The sequence below is a fragment of the Rhinolophus hipposideros genome, assembly GCF_964194185.1.
Source record: "Rhinolophus hipposideros genome assembly, chromosome: 5".
In the NCBI taxonomy this organism is placed as follows: Eukaryota; Metazoa; Chordata; class Mammalia; order Chiroptera; family Rhinolophidae; genus Rhinolophus; species Rhinolophus hipposideros.
In genome coordinates, this window is record NC_138051.1 from 39,841,602 (window position 1) to 39,865,643 (window position 24,042).

Here is a 24,042-nt window from a genome sequence, read left to right on the forward strand (position 1 = left end):
GAAGAGGATCTCTTATTTGGCTGTCTTTGGCCTTCTAAAACCCAACTTTTGCTTGGGCTCTGAGACAGTGTCACTAAAAGTACTCTGGGGACAGCTGTACTGGCCTGAATATATGTAGAATAGCTCTAGAAGAATATAAAAGAAACAACAAAGAACGTTGATTGCCTCTGGGGAGGGGAGGTGGGGAATAGGGTAATAAGGGGATTTTTTTGGTGTTTACCCATTTAAAAGTTACCAAACTTTTAAAACTTCGAACCATTGCCCATATGAAGAATCGTATTATGTAAAAACAAATGAATCTGCTGCCTTCTCACTGCCCCCCAAAAAAGATTCTTCATAAGAAATGAAGAGGCAAATTTTTTGTTATTTGTAGATGATACGATTTTTACCTGGAAAACATTAATCTACTAAAAAGTGATTATAAAAGGTAAGACAATTTAGTAAGCTTATCTTTTTTTCCCCAAGTTTATTCAGGTGACAATTGTTAGTCAAATTACATAGACTTCAGGTGTACAATTCTGTTTTACATCATCTATAAATCCCATTGTGTGTTCACCATGCAGAGTCCGTTCTCTTTCCATCACCATATATTGGATACCCAATACCCTAATCTACCACCACCCTCCTCGTTACCCTCTGGTAACCACTAAACTATTATCTGTGTCTATGAATTTTTGTATCTTCGTTTGTTTGTCTTGTTCTTTTGTTGTTTTTGGTTTATACACCACATAACAGTGAAATCATATGGTTCTCTGCTTTTTCAGTCTGACTTATTTCGCTTAGCATTATACTCTTAAGATCCATCCATATTGTCACAAATTGGTCCTGTTTCAAGCTTATCTTAAGTTTAACGCATTCCCAATAAAAGTGCCAACAAGTTTTTTTCTCTGACACTAGAAAAGCTGATTCTAAGGTTCAAAAGGAAATTTCTAAAAGGCGAATGTGGTATGACCAGGCTTCCTAGATATTAAAACATAATGTGACATTACTGTAATTAAAAAAGTACATAGACCAAAATGTATGCATTAAGTATGTGCTAACTGTGGCACTATGAATCAGTGGGGAAGATAAGGATTCACTAATAGATGGATTTGGGATAATTAGCTTGCCAAAATAAAATTGGTTTTCTACCTTGCACCATACACCAAAATAATTTTCATATGGATCAAAACTCTAAAAAATTAAATCTTAACAGTACTAGTAGAAAAGATAAGAGACTTATTTTTAAGTCAGCCTGGGAAAGGCCTTTTAAAATATTATGCAAACCTCAAAAACCATAGAGAAAAGACTGATAAATTTGATTCCTTAAAAATTTTTACATGGAAAAATTCATAAGCAAAGTTAAAGGATATACAACAAACTGAGGGGAAATGTTTGGAATTCTTATCACAAGGTAGAAGGTGCCTGCAAATCAATAAAAAAACAACAAACAATAGAAATAGGTGAGGATCTCATGGACAGTTTACAGAAAATAAAATTCAAATATCTCATACATACATGAAAAGATGTCTAGCCTTATTTAATATAAATGCAAAATAAAACTACCCTGGGATATCATTTTTCTCACCTATCAGACTGGCAAAGATAAAAAGGTTTGACAACTTTCTGAGTTAGTGAAGATGTGGGGAAATAGTTACTCTTATAATGCAGCTTTATCAAGGGAAATTAAGTAATATCTACCAAAACTTTAAATGTCTGTACTTTTGGATCAGCCATTCTACTTCTAGATATTCTATCATGCAAATAACCAAACATGTGTAAAATGAAACCTATACAATTATATCCATTGCACTGGTAGTTATAATAGCAAAATATTGGAAACTACCTATCTGACCATAAATAATGTAATGGATAGATAAATTATGGGACATGCATTGAAAACACAGGCATGAAAAAAAATGAAATAGCTCTATATAATCCAATGTGGAACAATCTCCACGCTATATTGTTAAATGGAATAAGCAAGCTATAGAATAGTCTAAAGAGTAAGCTTCCTTTGTAAAAGGGTGAGTGTTGGGGAGAATATATATGAATTTACTTGTGTGTACATACACACTTACTCCTAGTCACTGAATTTCCCTATCCAGAAGTAATAAATTTCCAGAATATTCTATGTGTATATCCGTATATATATGTATACACATAGATATACACATACATATATATCCTTTTGTATTTTTGTAACATGAGCATATATTATATGTTAACATTAAAAAAAAAAAAAAAAAGCTTAGAAGGGAAGAAAAAGCCTGACTGGAAGAACTGTTTTCACCACTGTGAACTCTCCATGGGAAGGCACTGGAGAGATCATCTGCTGATTCCCCTGTTGGAGGTTTGTTCCACTTCTGATACTAGCGAAGAGAATCTCCTCTTTCCTGATACAATTCCCGTGGAGCTTCACAGATACCCAAGATCTAACAGTAGATCAGTTGGGGCACTTTGTGGGGAGCCTATGTTGAGACAGACGTTTTGGTTGAGCTGGGGAAGGTAAGTGGGAAATGTGAGGAAGATGGAGGGAGGAGTGACCAAAAAGGTCTGTCCTGCTTTCTACTGCACCCAGACCTTTCAACTCCTCAGCCTCTGGTAGAATAGCAAACTTTCAACTGTGTGTACCCAAAAAGGATTCCTTTGTTCACTCATGACACAAATATTTATTGAGCACTATTGTGCATCAGGAACTGAATGAGGCATTGATAATACCTACAGCAATATATTAGATAGATGTGTGCCTGCAACCAAGGAATTTATAGTCCAATACAGGAAATAGCGCTAAGTGCTTATACCGTTAATCATTTACTTGCTATAAAAGAGAAGTTTCACAAAAACTCATAGACACAGACAATAATTTAGTGGTTACCAGAGGGTAAGGGGGTGGGGGGTGGGTGATGAGGGTAAAGGGGATCAAATATATGGTGATGGAAGGAGAACTGACTCTGGGTGGTGAACACACAATGGGATTTATAGACGATGTAATACAGAATTGTACACCTGAAATCTATGTAAATTTACTAACAATTGTCACCCCAATAAAATTAATTAAAAAAAAAAAAAAAGAAAGTCAAAAAAAAAAAAAAAAAGAGAAGTTTCAAGTTCTATGACCCAGGCGTGGAAGTCAGGAGAGTCCTCCCTGAGAGAGGATATTTAGGCTGAGAAAGTGGAAGGATAAATAGGAGTTAGCTAGGTTAATAGGGCAAGGAGTGGGGTGGGGTGAAGTGGGAGAAAAGAGAGCAGTATGTGCAGAACTCCTAGGCAGGGAGCAACTAAAGGAAAGCCTTGAACCCGAGCATAGATTATGATGGGGAGAGGTAAGGCAAGGTTTACTTCCAGAGTGGAGAACTATTTGTACTTTTAGTGCTTCTCAAATCACATGAAGTCTGTTCAGTTCTGAAAGTGCCCTAGTTACTGTAAAGTAGAATCACCTTTAAGCACTGACATTACAGGCAAGGACTGTGATCCAAGACTTAGAGGAAACAGATACCTGAAAATGTGGTCCAGACTCCTTAGACTGCCACCTGAAACCTGGTACCCCCGAGCGCTTGCCTCATTTGTTTCTTGGTCCTTGTTCCCTCCTGCTCTGATCTCTAGCCATCTGCACGACTTGTAGTTTCTGATTGCTTTATTCTACCCCTGCCCCTCCGACCTGGAGTCTGTGGGGGGGGGGACTCCTAGTGCTCATCTTTCAGCTTAAATGCCACTCCCTCCTAGAAGCCTTCCTGGATCCACAACCCCAAGACGGGACTAGTTGCCTCTCCTAGTGCTCCCACAACACCCTGCACTTACATACCCCAATGGTGGTTCTCGCTGCTCTGTGTGATAACCTCCTGTTTATTTTGTCTTCACCACATGCTTAGACTTGAGCTCCTTGAGAGCAAGAGAGCTCAAGTCCTTCTTGTATCCTTGGTGCCTCTCTCAGGGCCTGGCCCCTAGTAGAAACTCAGTGAATATTTGTTGAGTGAAAGAGTTAATGAATGTGGTCTTAAAATCGGGATTCATGAAAGAGTACGAGGGTGTGGGAGCTGAAATATTCCAAGGACTCTGAAGGTCATGTCTCTATAAGATGTCCCCTCCACGATGTTTGCCTTAAGCCATTGTTTATGATTGTCAGGCAATAATTACAGCATGAAATAATTACAGTAGCCTCCCACCCCCACCTTGGTTTCACTTCCCACAGTTTCAATTACTTGCAGTCAACTGCAGTCTAAAAATATTTAATAGAAAATTCCAGAAATAAACAATTCAAAAGACATTTTGAGAGAGAGAGAGAGACCACATGCACATACATTTATTACAATATACTGTCATGATTGTTCTATTTTATATTGTGTTGTTAATCTCTTGGTGTGCCTAATTTATAAATTAAACTTTATCATAGGTATGTACAAGAAACAACATAGTATACATAGGGTTTGGTATTATCCGCCGATTTAGGCATCCATTGGGGGTCTCAGAACGTATCCCCCACACATAAATAGGACTACTGTAAAGGTACTTCCAGCTCCCTGCTGCCAGGGTTCTCCTGGTTCTCAGCCCATCCACTAGGGGTACTCTACACTCAATGTGGAGGGAATTCCCACCACTCCCTCTTCTCTCCTCTGATTAACTACTCTTACCCTTTTGTTGATATATAATAGAAGTATTTAACTTATTTACTTAATGTGTGTGCATTTAATGTATGCCCTAATCAGCTGTCTCAGTCACATAGCCAGTGCCTGATAGGCAAGTGAATCATGCCTTTCTCCATGCAGAACTTTGCAGCGCCATGAGAAACACGTGCATCCAAGAGGAGATAATTATTGGAGTTCCCTTGTGTTCATTAAGACCATTAAACACAAGCTGCAACCAATAGAAAGGTCTGAGAGTACTTCATTGCCTCTGAAAAATATATCTCACTGTGTTAGTCATTGGCTTTATCCCCTGAACCCCAGTCATCACAGGTCCATCGCAGGTCCACCGGACCACAATGCACTGGTGGATTTTGAGCCAAAAGGCTGGAACTGTTAGAACTCAAGTTCCTCTTGGATGTGATATGGGAAGGGATTTAAATGAAGGCCAAGTGAGAGATCTCCCAGGCTTTTTTCTAAGACACAAAATGGTGGGTAGTATGTAGAAACATCTACAAAGGTTTTTGTTTTTCTAACTGGATCATGACTGATACACAGACGAGTATGTAAGTACCTTCCTCATTTGTTGACACATTTATTGTCTGTGTTCCCCCACCCTCCCACTCAATGTAAGCTCCCTAGGGGCAGGGAGCTTTGTTTACTGCCTTATCTTCTACACTTAAAACAGTGCCTGGTACATACTAGGCACTCAGTAAATATTTCTTGAATAAGTGAATAGGTTCAGGTATTGAAACAATAGGACACTCCTACCATCCAGGGAACAGGTAGGAGCTACTGTATGGAAAATGGTGATTACATGGGCACAAAGGAGATGAGAACAAGGACTGAAGTTTATTGGTACTAGGGAATTAGCTATTGCATGGCAAAATGACCGTGAGATGCTCAGCCAGTGTTCGTTTCTTGACATCTTGGGGAGCAATAAGCCATGGCCAACTCCAACCAGTGTCATTGAACCTCTGTGCCATTCCACACTTCTGGATAGGACACCACAGAATCCCTGGGCCCTAAACAGAGTCCTGGGTTACTGTGCAAATGGTCTAGGGGACTATCCGTCACTGGCATCTCCTCTGCTGCTCACGTAAGAGCCCTGCAAATCCTCTGGTGTGGTGGGGAATTATACAGCTTGCATTTGAATTTGCTGCCTTTCCTGAAACTTAAAATCAGTGCATCTATCTTCTTGGCCTAGAATTTATAACATCAAGTCAACATAGACGTTCCTGTAACCCTTGATGTCCTTAAACTTGTTGCTCCTTAGATTAGCTTGGATCTGCCTTTGGCCACTCTTGAAGGGGACAGTCTTTAGAGTGATGCTGGCCCTGTGTTGGGGTTTGAAGACTCCAATCCTGCAGCAGAGAAAAGAGAATGTCAAATAACGGTAGGCATTATAATCACCCCAAAGCCCTTTTTCACTCAGCAAGCTGGTCTCCCCTTTCCCGGTGTTCTCAGAGCCTTGCCTGGGAGCCTGTGTTCAGAAAGGATAGTGCTGACCCCAGAATAAGACAGGAGTGAAGGCTGAGTACCCCTAGAACTCACAAGACTCTCTGCTGCTTCTTGAAGAGACCACTTCCTTCCACAGTTAGCACACAGTCTTCAACCTGCTCCGAGAGGGGGTTTGAAAATATCACCTGTATGGAGAGTGGCTGATTCACAATGGCTGCTCCTAGAACCTAAATACAGAAATCCAGGGGAGAGGAAAAAGCAGAGAATTAGTCTCATTCTCCAACTCACCACACTTTTATGGAGGGCGTATGGGTTGTTGTTAACGTTTTTTAAAAAAATGAAATAGAACAGAAAGAAAATATCAGTGTATATCACACAAGATATTGTTATATAAAATCTTTACTTCATTAATACACGCATGGATGTTTGCGTAAAATATTTTACATCACTTGACCCAGCATATGAAAAAGTCTGATGAATTGAGAATCGCCAATGATGTTTCCTCTGCTCCAAGGATTATATCCAAGTGTGAAATAATTAAGAGCTCCCAAAGGATTCTCATGCATAATTTGAGTACATATAATCTTCTTTGGCACTTTTTGTTTGTTTCTTCTGATTGCAATTCCACCTCATCCCTTCCCTCCCTCTTATCATTACTGGCTCACTTCTTTTCACACCAGTGTGAGTGAAGAGCTCATTCAAGGCTGTAGAGAGACAAGTAGCCTCAGGAAACATAGAGGCACTTTGGAAACCCTCCCTGAAACAGACCCTGGTGGCTGGGCTTGCCAGATCCATCCCAGCAGGGGGCACCACAGGCTCACTTGGCAGAATCCAGGAGGCTGCTTGGCCTTGGGAGACAGCACTGAAAGGAAGGGACCCAGGAAATCCTCCCACTCAGAGGACCACAGACCGTCAGAACAGGAGGTGTTCTCAGAGGCCATCTAATCTAATGCTCTCATTTGACAGAAGCAGAGGCCCAGGGACTTGTCCAAGGACGCACAGCCAGGAAATGGCAAATCAAACCTGAGCTGACCTTCAGGCAGTGCTCTCCCTCTACTCACTTGAACACTTATTGACCCTGGGGAAGGCCAACAGTGAGAGGTGGCACAAAAGAGTGACCTCTCCATGGCAGCTGCTTGAGGTCCATACATAAGGCCTCTAATGGTGCAATAGGATGGAGACCTTACCCAGTGTTTTCGGACAAACCTGCTGATCCAGGTGGGAGGTACCTGGAAGTACTAGAAGAGGCAGAGGTAAGGAAAGGAGTGCTCTCCTGAACAGCCTCTCAGAGAGTTCCACCCACTCCCAGCTGATCCCAAGGAGCCCCCAGGCCGCTTGCAGGGCTCTTGCCTACATTAATCATGATAGCGGGGTAGGTTAAGGTGATGATCTTGTCCACCAGGATCTTCTCTGGACTGCTCTTCTCTTCTCCCAGGGCACTGATGTGGATCAGCTTGTCTGTTGACAGATACTGGCTGTACTTGGAATAGGGGATTTGGCAGGGATGGGTCTTTGCTAGGGAGAGAGCACAAGGATGAGGTGAGGCTAGCTAGGGAAATCAGCTGGGCCTGCTGGATCTAGAGACCCTTTATACAGAGGAAGAAGCCAACATCTACTGAGCCCCAGTGAAGCAGGTGCCAGCTTTTCTGACGGAGAGACTGAGAAGCAATATGGCTTGCCCAAGGTCATTCTGCTGGTAAATGCGAGAGCTGAGGCTCTAACCCAAGTTTGGATGACTAGAAAGCTCAGATTGCCCCCCACTAAACCAGGCTATTTTCCTTGAGGTAGTAAAGGAAGGGGAGGAGGAGGAAATGGAGACAGGAGTGCGAGGGAAGGAGGGAAGGGGAAGAGGAGGAATCTGTGCTGCAGTGGACACTGGGAAGACTGGTGTCACAGGGTCTGCCCCAGAACCCTTGTGGCTGGCTTAACCCTACTGGCATTTCTATAACCCACTCTGTGTACACAGAATCCCCATGCCCATACCCAGAGCCCATACCTTCTTCAGGAGAGAGGGTGATGAAGGCTACGTCCTGCCAAAACGGAGGCAGGGGGCTGCCATCATGCAGCAGAGACTGAGCGCTCAGGCTCACTTTCAGATCCTTGAACTGGAGCGACATATTGAGGGCCAACAGGACAAACCTTATGTCCTGGCCCATGTTGGGTGGGTCGAGCAACTGGAATTTCAGGGAGACCTGGATAACATCACTGGGCCGCAGGGAAGGCCTATGTAGGCTCCGGGGCCTATTCTGGCTCAAAGGCATGGGCTTGGAAGATGATGAGTTTGCTCGGTAAGGGCCTTCGAACCTTCTAATCTTCAGCTTCTGAAGAGCCTTCAGAAACACCTGCCTCTCCTGGGGGGAACCTGGAAGGGCAGAGATAGCACCATCTGTGGACCAGGCTGACCCAGGGGTTAAGCCATAGTTGAACATCCTTCCCAACAGCCCCACCAACACTGCAGAGGTATGAAAACCCTCATTTCCAACAAAAAATACTCCCTACAATTCATCGGGTGCTTTCTAAGTGTCAGGCTCTGCTGAGCACTTCACTTCTTTCATCCTCACATTAACCATGAGAGAAATGTATTATTATTATTATTATTTTAATTATTATTATCATTATTCCATATACAGGTGTAGAAAATGGTGCGCAGAGAGGTCATGTCAGTTGTCCGAGTCACACAACTTGCAAGGGGCAGAGTTCAGATGGAGACCAAATCCACCCTACTTGAAAATCTGTGCTCACGACCACTAAACTATCTTGCCTTCCCATGGGAAAGACTGTCCACAAATGTGGAGAACAAGCCTCTTAAAGACAACAGGGTATGGTGCGATTTCCTATTCCAGAACTGAATTATTGGTCAGTTGTAGACTAATTCTTGGAGATTGAGAAACTGAGAAGCCACATTGGGGGGGGGGAGGAAATTCAGTCAAGCCAAGTTCCCAGAGCACCCAGACCTCAGTCCTGGGAAGGTGCTGTGGCAGGATGTGCATGTAGGAATACTCTCTGTGCTTCCCTAATAATACAACAGGTGCCTTCACTGAGCACTTACTGTCTCCAGGGCTGAGCCCCACTCCTTTAGTTGTGGGGATCCACAATCTCCCCAGGCAGACACCACTTTTGTCCCCTTGTTCTGTGGGTTGTTCTAAGCCCTGATCCAGGCAGAAGAGGATCTTGAGACACTGGCTTCAGTCAAAGTGGACCCAGGGAGATGTGGATCAGATTTAGCTCATTTGCAGTCTGTTCCACCCCCACATCCTATCAGGCTGGGTGGGAGGAGACAGAATACTGCCTGACTGAGCAGTATACTCAGACTCACCGATATACAGCTCCGAAGCCCTCAACTTCACAGCGGAACCCCATGGACCTTGTAGCAAATGCTGTCAATACCGCATCCATGTCCCCTTGGCACTTGCCATTTCAGTGCCCTCCTGCCTTAATTTCAAATTCTAGCACCTGCTACTACTCTTTGTCTGAAGCATTCTCTGCCATCAGAGCTGACTCTGCCCATGCATGGGACAGGCCAAAAGTGCTAGGGAATTGACACTCCCTAGGAGCAGCCCTTAACCCCTGACTGACAGGAGTTGGATAAATAGCCTAGCCCCTTGCCTCTTGGGTGGGATAAATCTGAGGTGGTGTTCTATACTTTACACCGACTCGCTGATAGGATGGCCAGATTTAGCAAATAAAAATATAGAGCCATTTAATTTGAATTTCTGATTAACAACAAATAACTGGGGACACGGTTAGACTAAACCATTATTCATCTTGTGTTTTCCCTGGCAGAGCTCTCCAGCAGGTGAGCTCCAGCCTGCCCACAGGCTTAATGAGGCAGGCATCCTGCACTGGCTTCCCCATCCACATCTCACTCACTCATTCTCCTTCCTTGCAGTAGATCCTTGCCTCAGGATCTGTTTCTGAGCGCCCCAATCAAGATAACCCCTGAATGGCTGGGGTTATAGGGGTGGTGGACAGTACTACCAGGTTGTGTTCAATGCTTGGCTCTTGCCGTGTAGCCCCTTCCCAGGCTTGGATTCTGGAGCTCCCCACAAAAACAAACCACAGATCCCACTTGCCAGCATTCCCAGTGATTACTCATCTGGCCCCTCACCCACCCTCACACATTCCTGATCTGCCCCTGCTCAGAGCCTTCTCCTCACCCTGCTTCTGGTCCTCACAGACTGGATATTTTGGCTTGGCCCACTGGTGGTTGAACCTAGTGGTTGGTCTTCCTCAATTCCCAGGAATTAGTCCCGACCTGACTGGCTTAGCTGCCCCTTTGCCCCTGCGGGTTTGGGCAATAAGCTCCTGCCAGGTCTCCCACCTCTCAGAAACATCCTCTGCAGGGGGTGGGCGTGGGAGTGAACTTTTGGCCTTAATTCAGCCTCAATGCTGGCTGGTGGTCTGGCCTGTCCTCCAAACATGCAATAAAACACAATTAATTAAACAATAAGTTAAATCAAATTAATTAATAGAAGAGAGTTCACTATTTCCCCGCCATCTTCAGTGGGAGGCTGACTTTTTGGGAATGCGGGGCAAGGGATTCATATGCTGTTGGTGAGATGCTTGTCAATGGCCCTACAAGCAATGTGAATATCTGTGGAGACTGCTCACTGGCCTGTGGTACGTGGAGGGGTGGTTGGCACGAGGAAGTGAGGGACACCTCAACTGGGACCTTAAAACTGAAGAACTGAGGAGACAGTGGACCTGGGTCCTGCCTTGCAGACACCCTCTGGTTCCCCAGAGGCCTGTCTCAGCTGTCTGGAAGGTCCCCTGGGGTAGGGGGATGGCGGCTACAGGATTTGGGCTCTCAGGGGGTCTGGCTCAGTCATACCTTCTTCGTACTTGTAGTTCTCTGTAATGTCATCCCGATCATCACTCTGGATGCTCTTGGTGCTAATAAAATTGCCAACAGAATTCGTGTCCCGGTGAAGTCTTTGCTCTTTCCCTCCATGGACAAGCCAGCACACACAGTCAGCATTCACCATGGAAAAGACAAAGGCCGTGTCGTAGTTCAGATCCACCTCTCCCTCTTTGATGGCTCTGACGGAGGCAGGGCCGCAGCAGTAGAGGCCTGAAGGAGAACAGAAGAGCCAAGATGGGCCATTGCTACAGGTCAGGTAGGGGCAGGGGCGGATTCCATGGAAGTGGGTTCCGCCTTTCTTCTGGAGAGCCTCACCATTGCTCGTTTCCTGAGGCGTGGCGTCCAGCACCTGCCAGCCTCCATACCCGGGAGGGAGGTCCTTTCGGGCCATCCAACACTCATTCCAGACGTGGAAATTCCTGAGGAAGAAGCCAGAGGAGGCAGTGTCAAATGAAGCTAAGGGAGAGTTTATAGTGCTCCTGTTCCTTCTGGAGCAAGACAATGGATGATGAGCAGATGGACTGCCATATAGAAAGACAGACAGGGCACCCCAGGCCTTCAAACCTCTGCGAGTGAGTGGTGATAGCTCTTCTTCCTGTGAACCTCGACTTGCCCTGAAAGGAACTTTCCTCTGTTTGTGAATAGAGAATGTAGGCTCCCAGAGCCAACTGAAGTTTAAAGTCCTTCACTCTCTCTCAAAAAGTTCCTCATGGCCCTTTCCTGTGTGTGCTATCTGGAGGTGAGACTTCAGGCCCTCCCGTGGTCACAGGCTGAATATTAAATGAAGGTGACAAAGAGGAAAACCTTACCCAGGGCAAAGAGCTCTTGTGATATGAGAATCCTAAACTCAAAATTGTTTTTGAATCTAGCGTTAGGGATGGGATACTGAGCCGTGGGGCTGGTAAAAGTGGTGGTAGGAGGCATGAGAGGGTAGGAGGGCCATGGGCACAGTCCCGCCCTACTTCCTGTTGGTGGGGTTTGCCCTAGAAAGATCTGAAAGGTTGTCTCTCACCAGACAGCATCCTTCTTATTCTCCAAAATCCTGCCCGTGTTGTCATAATACTCATCTATGATTAGGTTTCCATCTGTGTCATGGCCAGAGTCAAAGTTGGTGATCACGCGGGTGGGAATCCCCAGGCACCTCATCACTGCAAAAAGGGCAGAAAATCTTTTGTGAGTTGTGGATTCCTGGATTCCTGAACTTAGGGCCCTGGGCCCAGGGAAATCATTCATTGGTCACCGTTAGGACCAAGAAGGAACTGTTTGGGGTACTGGGTTGGTGACACTGACATCCTCCCTCCCCACCATTCCTGAGCTCCTCCTCCTGGAGCTCACAGAAGAGACGCCCTGCAAAGGCTGCTAGTTGCTCTGACAAGCATTGCCAGGGCCAACAAAAGTCTAGCAAGTCAAGGGTTCCCTTGCTTGGGCCAGCAGGGCAGAAAAGGCACACCTCCTTTGGCAAGACTCAGTAGCCTGACTGGGTCTCTCTTCTCTTTTGGTATAAATCTCCATCCTCAAGCCAAATAGCTGGAATGTTTTCCTTCCTGTGGTAGGGAGTGTTGGCTAAGACATCAGATTCTTAAGTAAAGAGATCTGTGGCTTGAAGTCCTCTTTCCCATGGGTGTATTGTCTTGGAATCTTCTCAAGGAAAGCATCACGAATCCAGCCAGGAAGGGAAGGAAACTGTGACATAAGCCTAGAAAAATCAGTCTGTACCTGGTGGAGAAATTCCGGGAAGGAGGTAGAATGTTGACTTTATTCCTGAAGAAGCATTCCTTCCCTGTGCCAGCAAACTTTTCTTTGTCCTCTGCCATGTTTCTCCCCCTCTTCACTCTTTTAAGAACAGCAGTATCCCCCAACCCATCCCACCACCGATGCCCTGGGAATCCTTGTCCCCTCAAGTCCAACAGTGATGGCCAACCCAATACAACCATCATCATCATCATCAATCAGCGGGCATGGTGTTGCTTTACATACATTGTCATTTTTTAAAATGTTCACACATTTTAGTTTAAATACTATGTATCTATTTATATTAAACATTTAATTGCTTATAGATTTTAGTTTAGGCTCCTTTTTTGTACTTTGGCACGAAGGCTCTCTCCAGGTCAGGGTGTGGACACACCCCTACATGTAGCCCAGAACAGGAAGGAGAGAAGGGCAAAGGGGAACCTGGAGTTCTCCTTGGAATGGTAGGTCTGCATAAGGCCAAGGAGTGGAGGGAGGGAGTAAGCAGAACTGAGAAGCGAGTTGTAGGTGGAGGTGACACAGGACAGCCTCAGAGGGGAGGGTAAAGGTTAGAAGAGTTGCCACTACCTTCAATAGAGAGACCAGAGAGAGGCAAGAGCATCACACGGGCTAGGATTTATGCTAAGATTACAGTCAGGAGGGTGGATAATACTTATAGTAATAAGAGAACATGCCAAGGAGGGGTGGGCAGGGACAGTACAGAGCAAGCCTCTGTTCTTCAACCTGATGGATGAATTCATGAACAGCGAATTGAAGTATCAGTGGTGTCAACTCCTGCTCAACATGGCCCGGTGGCCACAGAATAGATGCTCATTAAATTTGTGTTGAAGTGAGTTACCTTTACCTGTTAATGAGGTTTCTGCAGGCTATCACTCCTGCTGTCACAGTTCGACATGAGACTCAGTTGACTCTTTCACTGGTAATTTTGTGAAAGCTGAGTCCCTCATAAAAGAGAAACTTATATGGGGTGTGTTTGTGCATGTGCACACACAGGCATGCACACTCACAGGATGATGCTTGGACAAAGGCAGATGAGATCTCAGAGTTGAGAAAGAACTGAAGAGTTCCCAAGGTATATTACCACACTCCCAACATGAATTATTATCTCTTCACTTCGCCATTTAGCACTTATTCAGTGAGAAGTATCAAGCCCCTTTGATGAACCAGGCAGTGCGTTAGATGAGAGACTACACAAAAATAAAAGACATTCCTGTTCTCAAGGAGTGCAGCTTCATTTCTGACTGTTGGTACACACTGTCCTGATGGTGTATTAAAACAGGGAGTCTGTTTCAGGACTGGCCATGAAGGCTTCTAACCAGTTCTTCCCCACCACCACCACCCCTGCCTCCTCATGTGGAAATGTAGCTCCATTTTTATGAGAAACTAGTGGAAAAGTAGAGTTCAATTTATTTATTTATCGAAATTCATTTATTGAGATTCATTTGCTACCACCCTTCCATGGTTTATGCTGAAGAATACGGTCAAAGCCCAGCTAACAGAGTCAAAGTACTTGCATTTAAATGTGACGATTTTTAACATCTTTTCATTCTCCCCAGTGCATCCCTAGATGCACTAAGCTTCCTGCTCTTCCTCCCATGTCTTTAATATAAGATGTTTATATTACTTCGGTTTTTTCAGACATGCCATCACAAGGTCATATTTGAACTATTTTCTCTTGTCTGCAATGACAATGAAACCTAAAGCTGCTCTAAAAAATAAAGCCTACTTTAAAAAATTACAGGCATGTAAAGAAGTGGGAAACTATGACCCATAATTAGGAAAAATGTCAATCAATAGAACTAGATGCAGAAATGACAGATAATGGAATTAGCTGACAAGGACCTTAAAACAGCATATCCCATAAATATGCTGAAGAGAAAGTAAAGGAAAACATGAATATAACAAGAAAAGTGGAAGATAGAATAAAAGATCCAATGGAACTTTTAAAGGTGAAAAATACATTCTATAAAACAAAAACATACTGGACAAAATATTACACAAATATGATAAAATACTTTTTTGTGAGAACACATTCAAATACAATGCTACATATTAAACACATCAAAATGTTTCCCTGTCATGGGGGGAGATGAATAGAAATGGGTTAGGAGATAAATGGGAGACAATCAATTAATTAGTTAATTAATTTTTTAAAAAGAATGGCCTGAAGCAGACCTATTACGATAAATACCATGGCATGAGGAGTATGATTAATTTAATTCTAAACATTCCAAGAAAAAAAGGAAGGAAATAAAGTAAAAAAGTGGTAGAGAGGCTAGGGAACTAAAGTTTGGGGGACAGCTAGAAACACCTTGTAAACAAGAGCCAGCAAAACCTTTGGAGCCTAAGAGTCAGAGATTAAAACAGTATCAGGCTAATTATAATAGTTAACACTTACGTAAAACTAATCATGTGCCAGGCATTTTTCTAAGTGTTTGCTATATATTAACTCACAACCCTGTGAGGGAACATTCCATGTAATCCTTGATGTCTCATTAATCAATGGAGAATAATGGTTGATTTGTGTTTAAACCATAGGTTGAGGCAAAATAACACACCAGGGCCTTGGCTGGAAGGAAAGGGCTCAGTAAAAACAATGACAAGAGTTATTGTATTGAAATGAAGATAATGAGGTACTTTTTGGAGGCCTTTATACAAACAAGTGAGAAGAAATCTTAGATTAGTTTTGGGTGAAGAGAGGAGGGCCCAGCCCCAAGCACTCAGCCTCTTCATCTCCACGCCATTTCCCACCATGACTCCCAGCCCAGGGCCCTACTTTACAGAGGAGGGAATAATGCCCCGTAGACCTACTCAGGGCCACAAGTTCAAGTCTTCCGACCCTGGCCTCTGACTTCTGCCCCCACACACACCCCATGGAGTTGTGGGCAGGAGCTGACCAGGACGAGGCACATTCCCAGGATGCCTGGCTTTTTAAAAAAAACGACTTTATTGAGATAATTCACACACCACAAAATTCACCCTTTTAGAGTGTACAATTCAGTGGTTGGTAGTATATTCACAGGTTGTACAACAGTCCCCATTATCTAATCCTAGAACATTTCATCACCTCAAAAAGATACTCCATGCCACTAGCAGTCACTCTCCATTCTTCCCTCCCCCCAGCCCTAGGCAACCACCAATCTACTCTCTGTCTCTGTGAATTTGCCTGGGCATTTCACATATGGAATCAAATAGTAAGTGGCTTTTGGACACCTGGCTTTGGGGAGAATTTTCAGGCAAGAGGACATCTCTGTCCCCTCTGTTCCCTTGTTACATATAAGCCTTCCAGACTACTTCACAGACTTCAGCAAAGGGCTGAGGGTCCTGACCTTGTCGCAAGTTGTGGACAGCCAGAACAGGAAAAACCCAGTGACTGAGAGCTGTGAGACAGCTGGCCCTGAGCATAGGAGTGGTAAGCCAGGGATTTCTCTGAAATTCTCAAACGGGTTATGAGATAAATGGGGGGAGGGGAATCAATTAATTAGTACTAGCTAACTAAATAGATGTCAAGGAAACAACCCATCCAAAAATTGTAACATATTCTTTGATGCATCCAAAGTCTCATTTTTTGTGATTTTTCTTTAAGAAGTTGAAGTCAATATGTTTGACATTAAAAGGTAATACCAGGAGGCAGAGCTACTTGGGGGAGAATGTACTTCTGAGTCAGACAAGAGACACTTGGTTACTTTAAGCCTCAGTTTTCTCACCCATGAAGTGATGGTAATGACATATACTCTGCAGGTGGGTGTGAGCATTAGAAAGAGTGAAAATGCCCAGTGTGTGCCTGAAGAACGGAGGTATGGGGGGTGCTGGATAAATGGCAGCTGCTAGTAATGTTTGTGCAGCATGTAGACTAGTGGTTAGAGCCAGCCAGACCTGGATGTGAGATTAGCTGCACCACTCAATTTCCTCACCTGCAAAATTGAGATGATGATAGAACCTACCTCATAAGGTCATTTGGGGTGATCCCAGCTAATGAGGCGATCCCTGCTAATACTGAACACTCACTGTAGCTAGACTCTATTCTAGGCATTCTCCATGTATAAACTCATACAAATCGTTTCAATAATCCTGTGAGGTAGGTACTATTATTTTCCTCATCATGCAGCTGAGGAAACTGAGGCACGTGTTAAGTGACTTACTCGAGGTTACTCAGCCAACTAATGATTGGAGAGTGCTGATATTGGAACCCAGGCAGAGCCCACATGTTTCACCATTACTCAACCTGTCAAGCTTTTAACACAATTCCTGGCACAAAGGAACTTCTCGAAAAACATCACTTATTGTGATTATGAAATAATAATAATAATAATAAGCATGCTTTCACAGCTGAATTGGGTTAAGGAGTTTGATAAATCCCTAACTTTTAGTGGAGGCTAGAGACTGGGTCTTACCCATCTTTGTATCCAAAAGTATTTGAAGCACAGTGCCTAGCATACAAAGACTCAATAAGTGTTGTTGGATGAATGAATTAATTTTTCAAATTCATATATTTATTAATATACAATATGGTAGCCCTTTTGGGGAAGTCTGGTGCTGGCTGAGCTGCAGATAGACCAGCCCACATTTGACCCACTTTGCCCAACCCTTTGCTTTCCAGGTTACTAAAGGGCCATGACTCTCATAAACATTTTAATTGATCTGCTCTCGTTACATAATCTGCATTCACTGGCTCCACCTCTGTCATCACCAAACATGCAGACAACCACACCCAAACCCCTGGCCCTCTCCTACACACACATACACCTGGCCCATTAGACTAGGCTTTTCCATGAACAGGAAGGTTCCCTCTCTATCATTCATAAGATCAATCCATTCTCTGTTAATCTTATGTCTCCTCCCTGGATGACTCAGCCATCCCAGTTCACTCAAATATCCATGACTCTGGTTGTCAAAGCTGTCAAATTCCAGATTCCATATAAAAACAACAACAACAACAAAAACAAAATAGAAAAACAGAAATTCTTTGAGCAATCAAAGTATCCAACTCAAGATGGGGCTATGCAGCTGCAGGGCAGGAGCAGCTCAGGACTTCCTCCTCACCAATCCATGGTCATGCTCTGTGGGTGTTGACAAAAGTCTCCGTGTGCCCTTGGAGAGAGGCCTGGCCTTTGCTCAGCAGCCCAGGGCTCTCTAAGAGCCCGAAGCTGGGCCCATCACACAGAGTACACCAGGCTTTTTCTTATAGGGAATTTCTATGCAAAAGGCCCCCAGTTCTCCATAAACAGCAAGTTGTGAGCAGATCTGGCCTCACTGGATTGGACTAGAGAGTACTGTGAGCAAAAGCCATACTTGGCCTATTTCCCCAGGTAACAATAACAACTTCCTGATCGTGACCCAAGTTAGGTATACAGATACGCATGCTGAGAAGCTGAGAGCTGGCCTAGGCACGGGGGCAGGGTGAGGGTGAGGTCCAGGAGCAAGAGTTTGGATCCTGGGTGAGGCAGAAGGCCTCCTCCTGTACCTCCACTGCATGACTCATTTCCAGGTTTCAGTTTTCTCAAGATTCACCTGCCACTTCCTTCTACTTACTCCTCTTGCCACATGCAAACCAAATTCCTTTTGCCTTCCTTCCCTTGTACATATATTTTAGCCTTTCTCCTACTAAGGTTTCATCTACTCCCTATCTGAAAAGCTGGTCTCCCTCCACCCCTAATTCTCTGGCTTGAGCCAGGCCTCCAGGTCCTCTGAATTTATGACAACTCCAAATTCAAGGTCACCATACTTTGGCTGCCATCTTGCTCTGGCCCCATATCACTGCTCAGATGCACATTTCCCTCTCATTAGAACATCTTCATTAAGACCATTCTCTATGCTAGTTAGTTTGTAAGTTTTCTAATGATTTGGCCTCTCTTCTCATTCCTATCTTGCACCGGACAATATTTAGCCAGGTTCTTAGGAATATTCTGTTAGATTGTTCACACTGAGAAGAAGGGAAGGATGCCAGGTTCTGGGAAGTGTGCGATTTCTGCCTCAGAACCATACTCTGAAATAAGCCTGAAGTTAGTAATGAGACATTTTTGCTGGAAAGGGCTTCCTTCCAAATGTCCTTTGGTGGGAACTGTGTGAGATTAGGACAAGAATTATTTGGAGGGCTAATACATGAGCCATTGCACTTTTTGGTATGTTCCTGGGGACCTTTCTACTCCTTACCTGTGCACATGACGGCTGCAAAGACCCAGCACTGCCCATAGCACACTGGCTGGCAGCCTGTGGCATGCCACTGCCTCAGGATGGCCACACTGCCAGTCCACTCTGCAGGGTTGATGCCGTCTAAGTAATCCTCACTCCATTTTCCATTGAGCACCCCACTGTCATCATTGCTGTTGATCTGAAAAAAAAGCCATATATAGAAGAATTAGAAGAATCCTTTTCCTCAACAATATGTGAAGTGTGGGCTGCCTTGCAAGGCCCATGGGCCTGAGACACAGAGGAGACTTAGATCTCATTTGGGAACTTCCAGACCTGCTGGAGAAAGGATCAGAGTAGGAAGCTGGCTATTCTGACTTATGCTCCACTGTTAATTAGTTTATTATTATATTTCTACACACGCCCTTAACCCTCATTTCCCCATCCCCTGCAAAGCTAGAGCAGGGCTCTGAGACTTTTTGAAAATACTTCAGAGCAAAGGAAATTTAGAAACAATAAGACCATTTCACAAACCAGAGCTACACTCAGCCTTTCCCAAAACATGCAATTTGGAATTAATAGAGGTGATGGCCCACACCCAGCTATTTCAGTGCTCAGTTGAGAAAACCTGTTAGCCACATTCTTTTATCAAGCCTTATCCAAAATGGCTTTGCAAGAGGGCTTGTTCCTCTCAACTCTTCATTTCCTCATTGCAGGGGGCAGCTGTGAGTGGGCTGGGCTCCCCCGGCATAGCTTCCTCCCTCCCCGACACACCCTGGGTGGGCAAAGCCAGACCCAAGCTCACCATGGCGGATACCACTCTGCTGATGTAGACGGGGTTTCCCCGTAGGGCACAGTCCCTGGCTGGGTCAACCTGGAAATTCAGGCTCTTGTCTAGCAGCTCCAGGCAGATGTCTATGATATTCTCTTCAAACTGAAAGGGGAAATGCAGAGAGGCAAGACACCATGCTTGGCACATGTAGATATGGAAAGAAATACATGAACCAGCCCACCCAGCTCTCCGATGGTGTGTATTTGTGGAATGCAAATCCATTTCGAAGGCAACTGTGTCCAGTAGCACAGCTATGAACTGCCCCCTGGGCAGGGACAGGGTCTCCAAGCTCTGTGGTCACAACTCACCCAGTTTGTATGTCCTGAATATAAAATCCCTGGAGTTTTTTCCAATGTGTCTGACTGGCTGAAAAATCTGTTTCTTCCTCTTCTCTCCTCAATCCCCACACGCTTGTCACACTTGGGATGTTCTTGCTAAAAGCACATTGCTTCTCCTTCTACCCTCACCTGCTGACCCAGCTCATCATTGGCAGCTACTGCTGAGGTGATGGCGCCAACTTGCCACAGTGCCTGTGGACTGACTAATAGCATATGAGTTACGGAAACTTCCCACCCAAGGCAGGCTGACTCCTGTCCTTCCGGCTGGGTATGAACGCCACTTCTGAGGCCTTCCCTGAGCCTGAGCCTGGTTTAGCCCTGGCTATGTCTCTCCTCAGACTCAGTTATAATGATGTAGCCAAGGTTTGTCTTCCCTGCCTGAGTGTATGCTCTGTCTTTCTCCAGGTCTTCTCACAATCATACACTCAGACCTGGCACAGTGCTCAGCACATAGCAGGGACTCTATGCATCTTTGTTGAATGAGAGTAAATTAATGCAGTAATTCCATGTAACACTGGGCAAAAAACAGGGTTAGAAAGCTTCTCTGATCCATCATCCTCAGGGGACAGTTAGATCAGTTCACTTTTCTATTTAAAATATTCAAAGGCCCCTGTGGCCTGCAGAATCAAAACTCTAACCTTCTCTACAAGGCACGTAAGACCCTCCCTGATCTGGCCCCCTTCTACCTCTCTTGTCCCCTGTCTCCATACCCTCTGCCTCACCAGTTTTCCTCCAGCGACATCAGGTTCCTTGTAATCCCTGCAGCAGGCCAAACTGTTTCTCACCTTTGCGTCTTTGCTCATCCTTCCCTCTGCCTGGGATATTTTTCCTGCCTTCTTTCACTTGGCTAACTCAGTTCAAGCATCTCCTCTTCCAGAAGGCTTCCCTGACAGGCCCATGCCCAACCAAATGCTCTTCCTCCAGTCTCCCAGAGCAACCTGCGCTTACCTGGCAATCTTTACACATCCCGCTGCATGATAAGCGACCTGTTTATGTGACTGAGTCCCCACTACACTGTGGGCTCAGGGACAGTATTTAATTCACGTTTCTATCTCTAGCACCTAGAGCCCTGCCTGGCATTGAGTAGGCATTCAGTATATGTTCACTGAATAAGAGAGTTGGGGAGGACCCAGGACTCAGAAAGCAGCAACAGGTTACTTCTGTTTCTCACAGAAGACAACAAACCCCTGTCTGGGCACTCTCTGGGACTCCCATCTGCCTATGCTGAGTGAGGAGCTGGGGATGTCAGCGGGGGTTCGTTGAGGCTGCCCTGTCTCATCTAGACTATACCCTCCTGGGGGGCCTAGGCTGGGCCTGAGGTCACATGTATTGGACAAGTCCAGGAGAGGAACCCATATCAAACTGATACAAGACTTCACAAGCACCCCCAGAATTTCCCAGCTGACACCCCTTCTGGGTAGCCAGGGCTGGTCCTCTTCCCCTGAAGGTTCCAGTGCCGGGGCTCAGCCTCGAGAACCCTCTTCCCTGGACCGGTTCTGGATTCCTTGGAGCGCCTGCTATAGGCTGAGCTTTACATGGGAGGTGGGCTTTTAGCAAGGTAGGAGTTGCAGAGCTTTGCGGTTAGTATGAGGCTATTTTTACAAATAACACCACATGTTTCCACATGTGTGGAAAACAAAATGTAGAGGAACATATACCACACTGGAAACAGTTAACAAACAATAAAATCATGGCTGTTGTCACTGTTGGACCTTCATTCTCACCCTCATACTCTATGGAATTCCTGGGGGGTGGGGAGAGGGCGTACTTTTAGCATCTCTTCCCTCTCTAATCCTGTTGTCCAAATCAGACATGATCAGCAAAGAACAGCTTCCAACTTTCTATGACTGCTCCTCTAACTCTCTGGGGTCACGTCTCACACCTTCCTGGTGCCATTCAGTTCCCATTTGTCAGCAGTTCTGGGTGAACCTTGCATGAAGGGCATCCACCCACCCTCCTCTGGCTCCCTTCTCCCCTGGATGGGCCATGAGTGGGGCTGAGACTTACCTGTCCGTAGTTCCAGGGGCAAGGGCGAATCCAGTTCTTGTTCCCTTGGTAGATGAAGCCATAATCATTCATGACATACTCCTGCCTCTGGGGCTCACTGTCCAAGTAGACAGCGTCCCCTAGGAATCAAAGTGGGAGGACACAAAGCAGAACAGTCATCTTGTCCTTCCTGCCCCATTCGCATCCCCAGAGGGCTCAGTCCCATGGAAAGTGAGCTCCGAGAAGGGCACTGGGCAACAGCGTGAGGGGCAGCAGCAGGCTCAGCCCCTCACCACCAGCCACAGGCTTAGTGTGAACATCAGGTGGAACAGTAAAAATGTGTCTTTAGTGGAATTTCTTGGTTTGCAAAGCACGTTTACATCCTAGCCCCATTTTAAGGTTGAGGAAACAGGCTCAGAGTAATAAGTAACTTGCCCAAATCACACATAAGGACGGAGTGAAATTTGAACACAGAGCCCACATGGCTCCATGTCTGTGCTCTTTCTGCCATACTCAACTAATCCTAGTTGGAAAAAAACAAACCAGAATTTAGGGGTTGGCTTTGACCTCGTCGTTCCTTTTGTAGGAATTTAATCTAAGGGAAAGTATTTAGGAAGTACACAAAGATTTAGGTACTAAGCTGTCCATCTGAGTGCTGTTTATAACGCTGAAAAGCTGGAAACAACCTAAATGCCCCACTCTTGGGGACCAGTTAAATAGTTACCTCCATCATGAAGTCTGTACACTATTAATACAAGGATGTAAAATTGTATATATAAACATAGAAATTTCATATAATCACATCCATGTATGCATATATGTATAAACACATATTTGATTAAGCATAGAACATTTTTGTAATGCTAACAGGATTTCCTCTGGAGTATGGAACTTGGAGATTAGGATAGGTTTTACTTTTCACCTTATACTGTCTTTCTTTCTTTTTTTTTGGTTTTGCCCTTTACTCCATTTCACAATGTACTTAATACTTGTACAATGAAGAAACTTGAGTTAACTTTAAAAGGCATGGTAAAAGTAAATGTTAACAGTGGTCAAATTTAATTGCAATAGTTTTCCTATGAAGTAAAGATAATTTTAAAATTCTAGATAAATAAATAAATAAATAAATAAATAAATAAATAAATAAATAGCTAGCAAGTTCTCCCTGCCCTGATGGTTGATGCGAGTAGATGCTGAATGGGATTGGGGAGGTTTGTGGGTTTCCAGGGAGCAGGTTCTAGAAATCCCTGAGCTTGGCTCTCTGTGGCATGGACAAAGGGGCAGATGTAAGGGACTCCCACCCAGAATCCCTGCTTTACCTGGGCACCAGGGATTGAAGAGCAGAATGAACTCCCCGAGCTGGTAGGCTGTGACAGACCCCTGGAAGGAGTCAATGTGAACCTTCAAGAGGTACCGCCCCACGGCTGCCATGGGAGGAGCACACAGGCTCACGTCCAGGGAGGAGGCCCTGTTGGTCTCCAGCGAGGCCGTCCAAAGGCTGGGACCACCACCACCTGCCATGCTAAACACGGCCCGAGTCCCCTTAGCCAGGTCTGGCAGCAGTCCTAGGAAGGAAGCAGAGCTGAGGCTCCCTGAGGTGACCTCCCAGCCCGCAAGAATTACCCGCAATACGTACACACAACCCTGTGTGCCCGCAGGGATCCTCACCAGTCTCAACCACAAAGATGATGTTGTCCAGGCCAGGCTGGAAGCCCCGGTTCCTGAAGTACAGTGTGATATGGAAAGCCTGGCCCCGGCGAACGAGGAGGCGCTCCGAGCTGATCTCCTCTGTGTGGTGCCACATGTTGTTCCAGGAGCTCTGGAAGTCTGTGGCGGACAACTCCAACCCTGCCATGGCGCCGCCTGAGGCAGATGGAAGAGCAGGGTTATTGAGCCTGGGCTGATCCTGCCCAACACTTACTAGTTGTACAAACTTGGGGAAGAAGCTTAGCCTCTCTGAGCCTCAGTTTCCAAGTTGGTAAAAGAGAATCCATAATACCAGCTTTACAGAGTTGATATGAAGATTAAATGAGGCTCTGTGCATGCAAGTGCCTCTTTCTGACTTCTTTCATCCCTTCTTTCCCT

General features: G+C 45.1%; 1 protein-coding gene across 2 annotated transcripts; it reads right to left on the reverse strand.

Annotated features, from left to right (window-relative positions):
* Positions 1–5,811: 5,811 nt before the first annotated feature.
* Positions 5,812–23,815, reverse strand: TGM5 (transglutaminase 5; the record flags this gene model as incomplete). 2 transcript variants are annotated; one of them, XM_081048350.1, is made up of 12 exons in its annotated part: positions 5,812–5,965; positions 6,156–6,289; positions 7,417–7,577; positions 8,059–8,424; positions 10,894–11,133; positions 11,239–11,342; positions 11,936–12,071; positions 18,826–19,003; positions 19,607–19,735; positions 21,979–22,097; positions 23,277–23,522; positions 23,626–23,815. In XM_081048350.1, the coding sequence occupies 12 exons, from the start codon at positions 23,810–23,812 to the stop codon at positions 5,812–5,814; spliced, it is 2,154 nt and encodes a 717-aa protein (XP_080904476.1). The 2 variants fall into 2 exon arrangements, with proteins under 2 accessions (XP_080904476.1, XP_080904475.1); XM_081048349.1 differs by lacking the exon at positions 23,277–23,522 and having other exon boundaries at positions 23,626–23,812.
* Between the last annotated feature and the right edge of the window lie 227 nt (positions 23,816–24,042).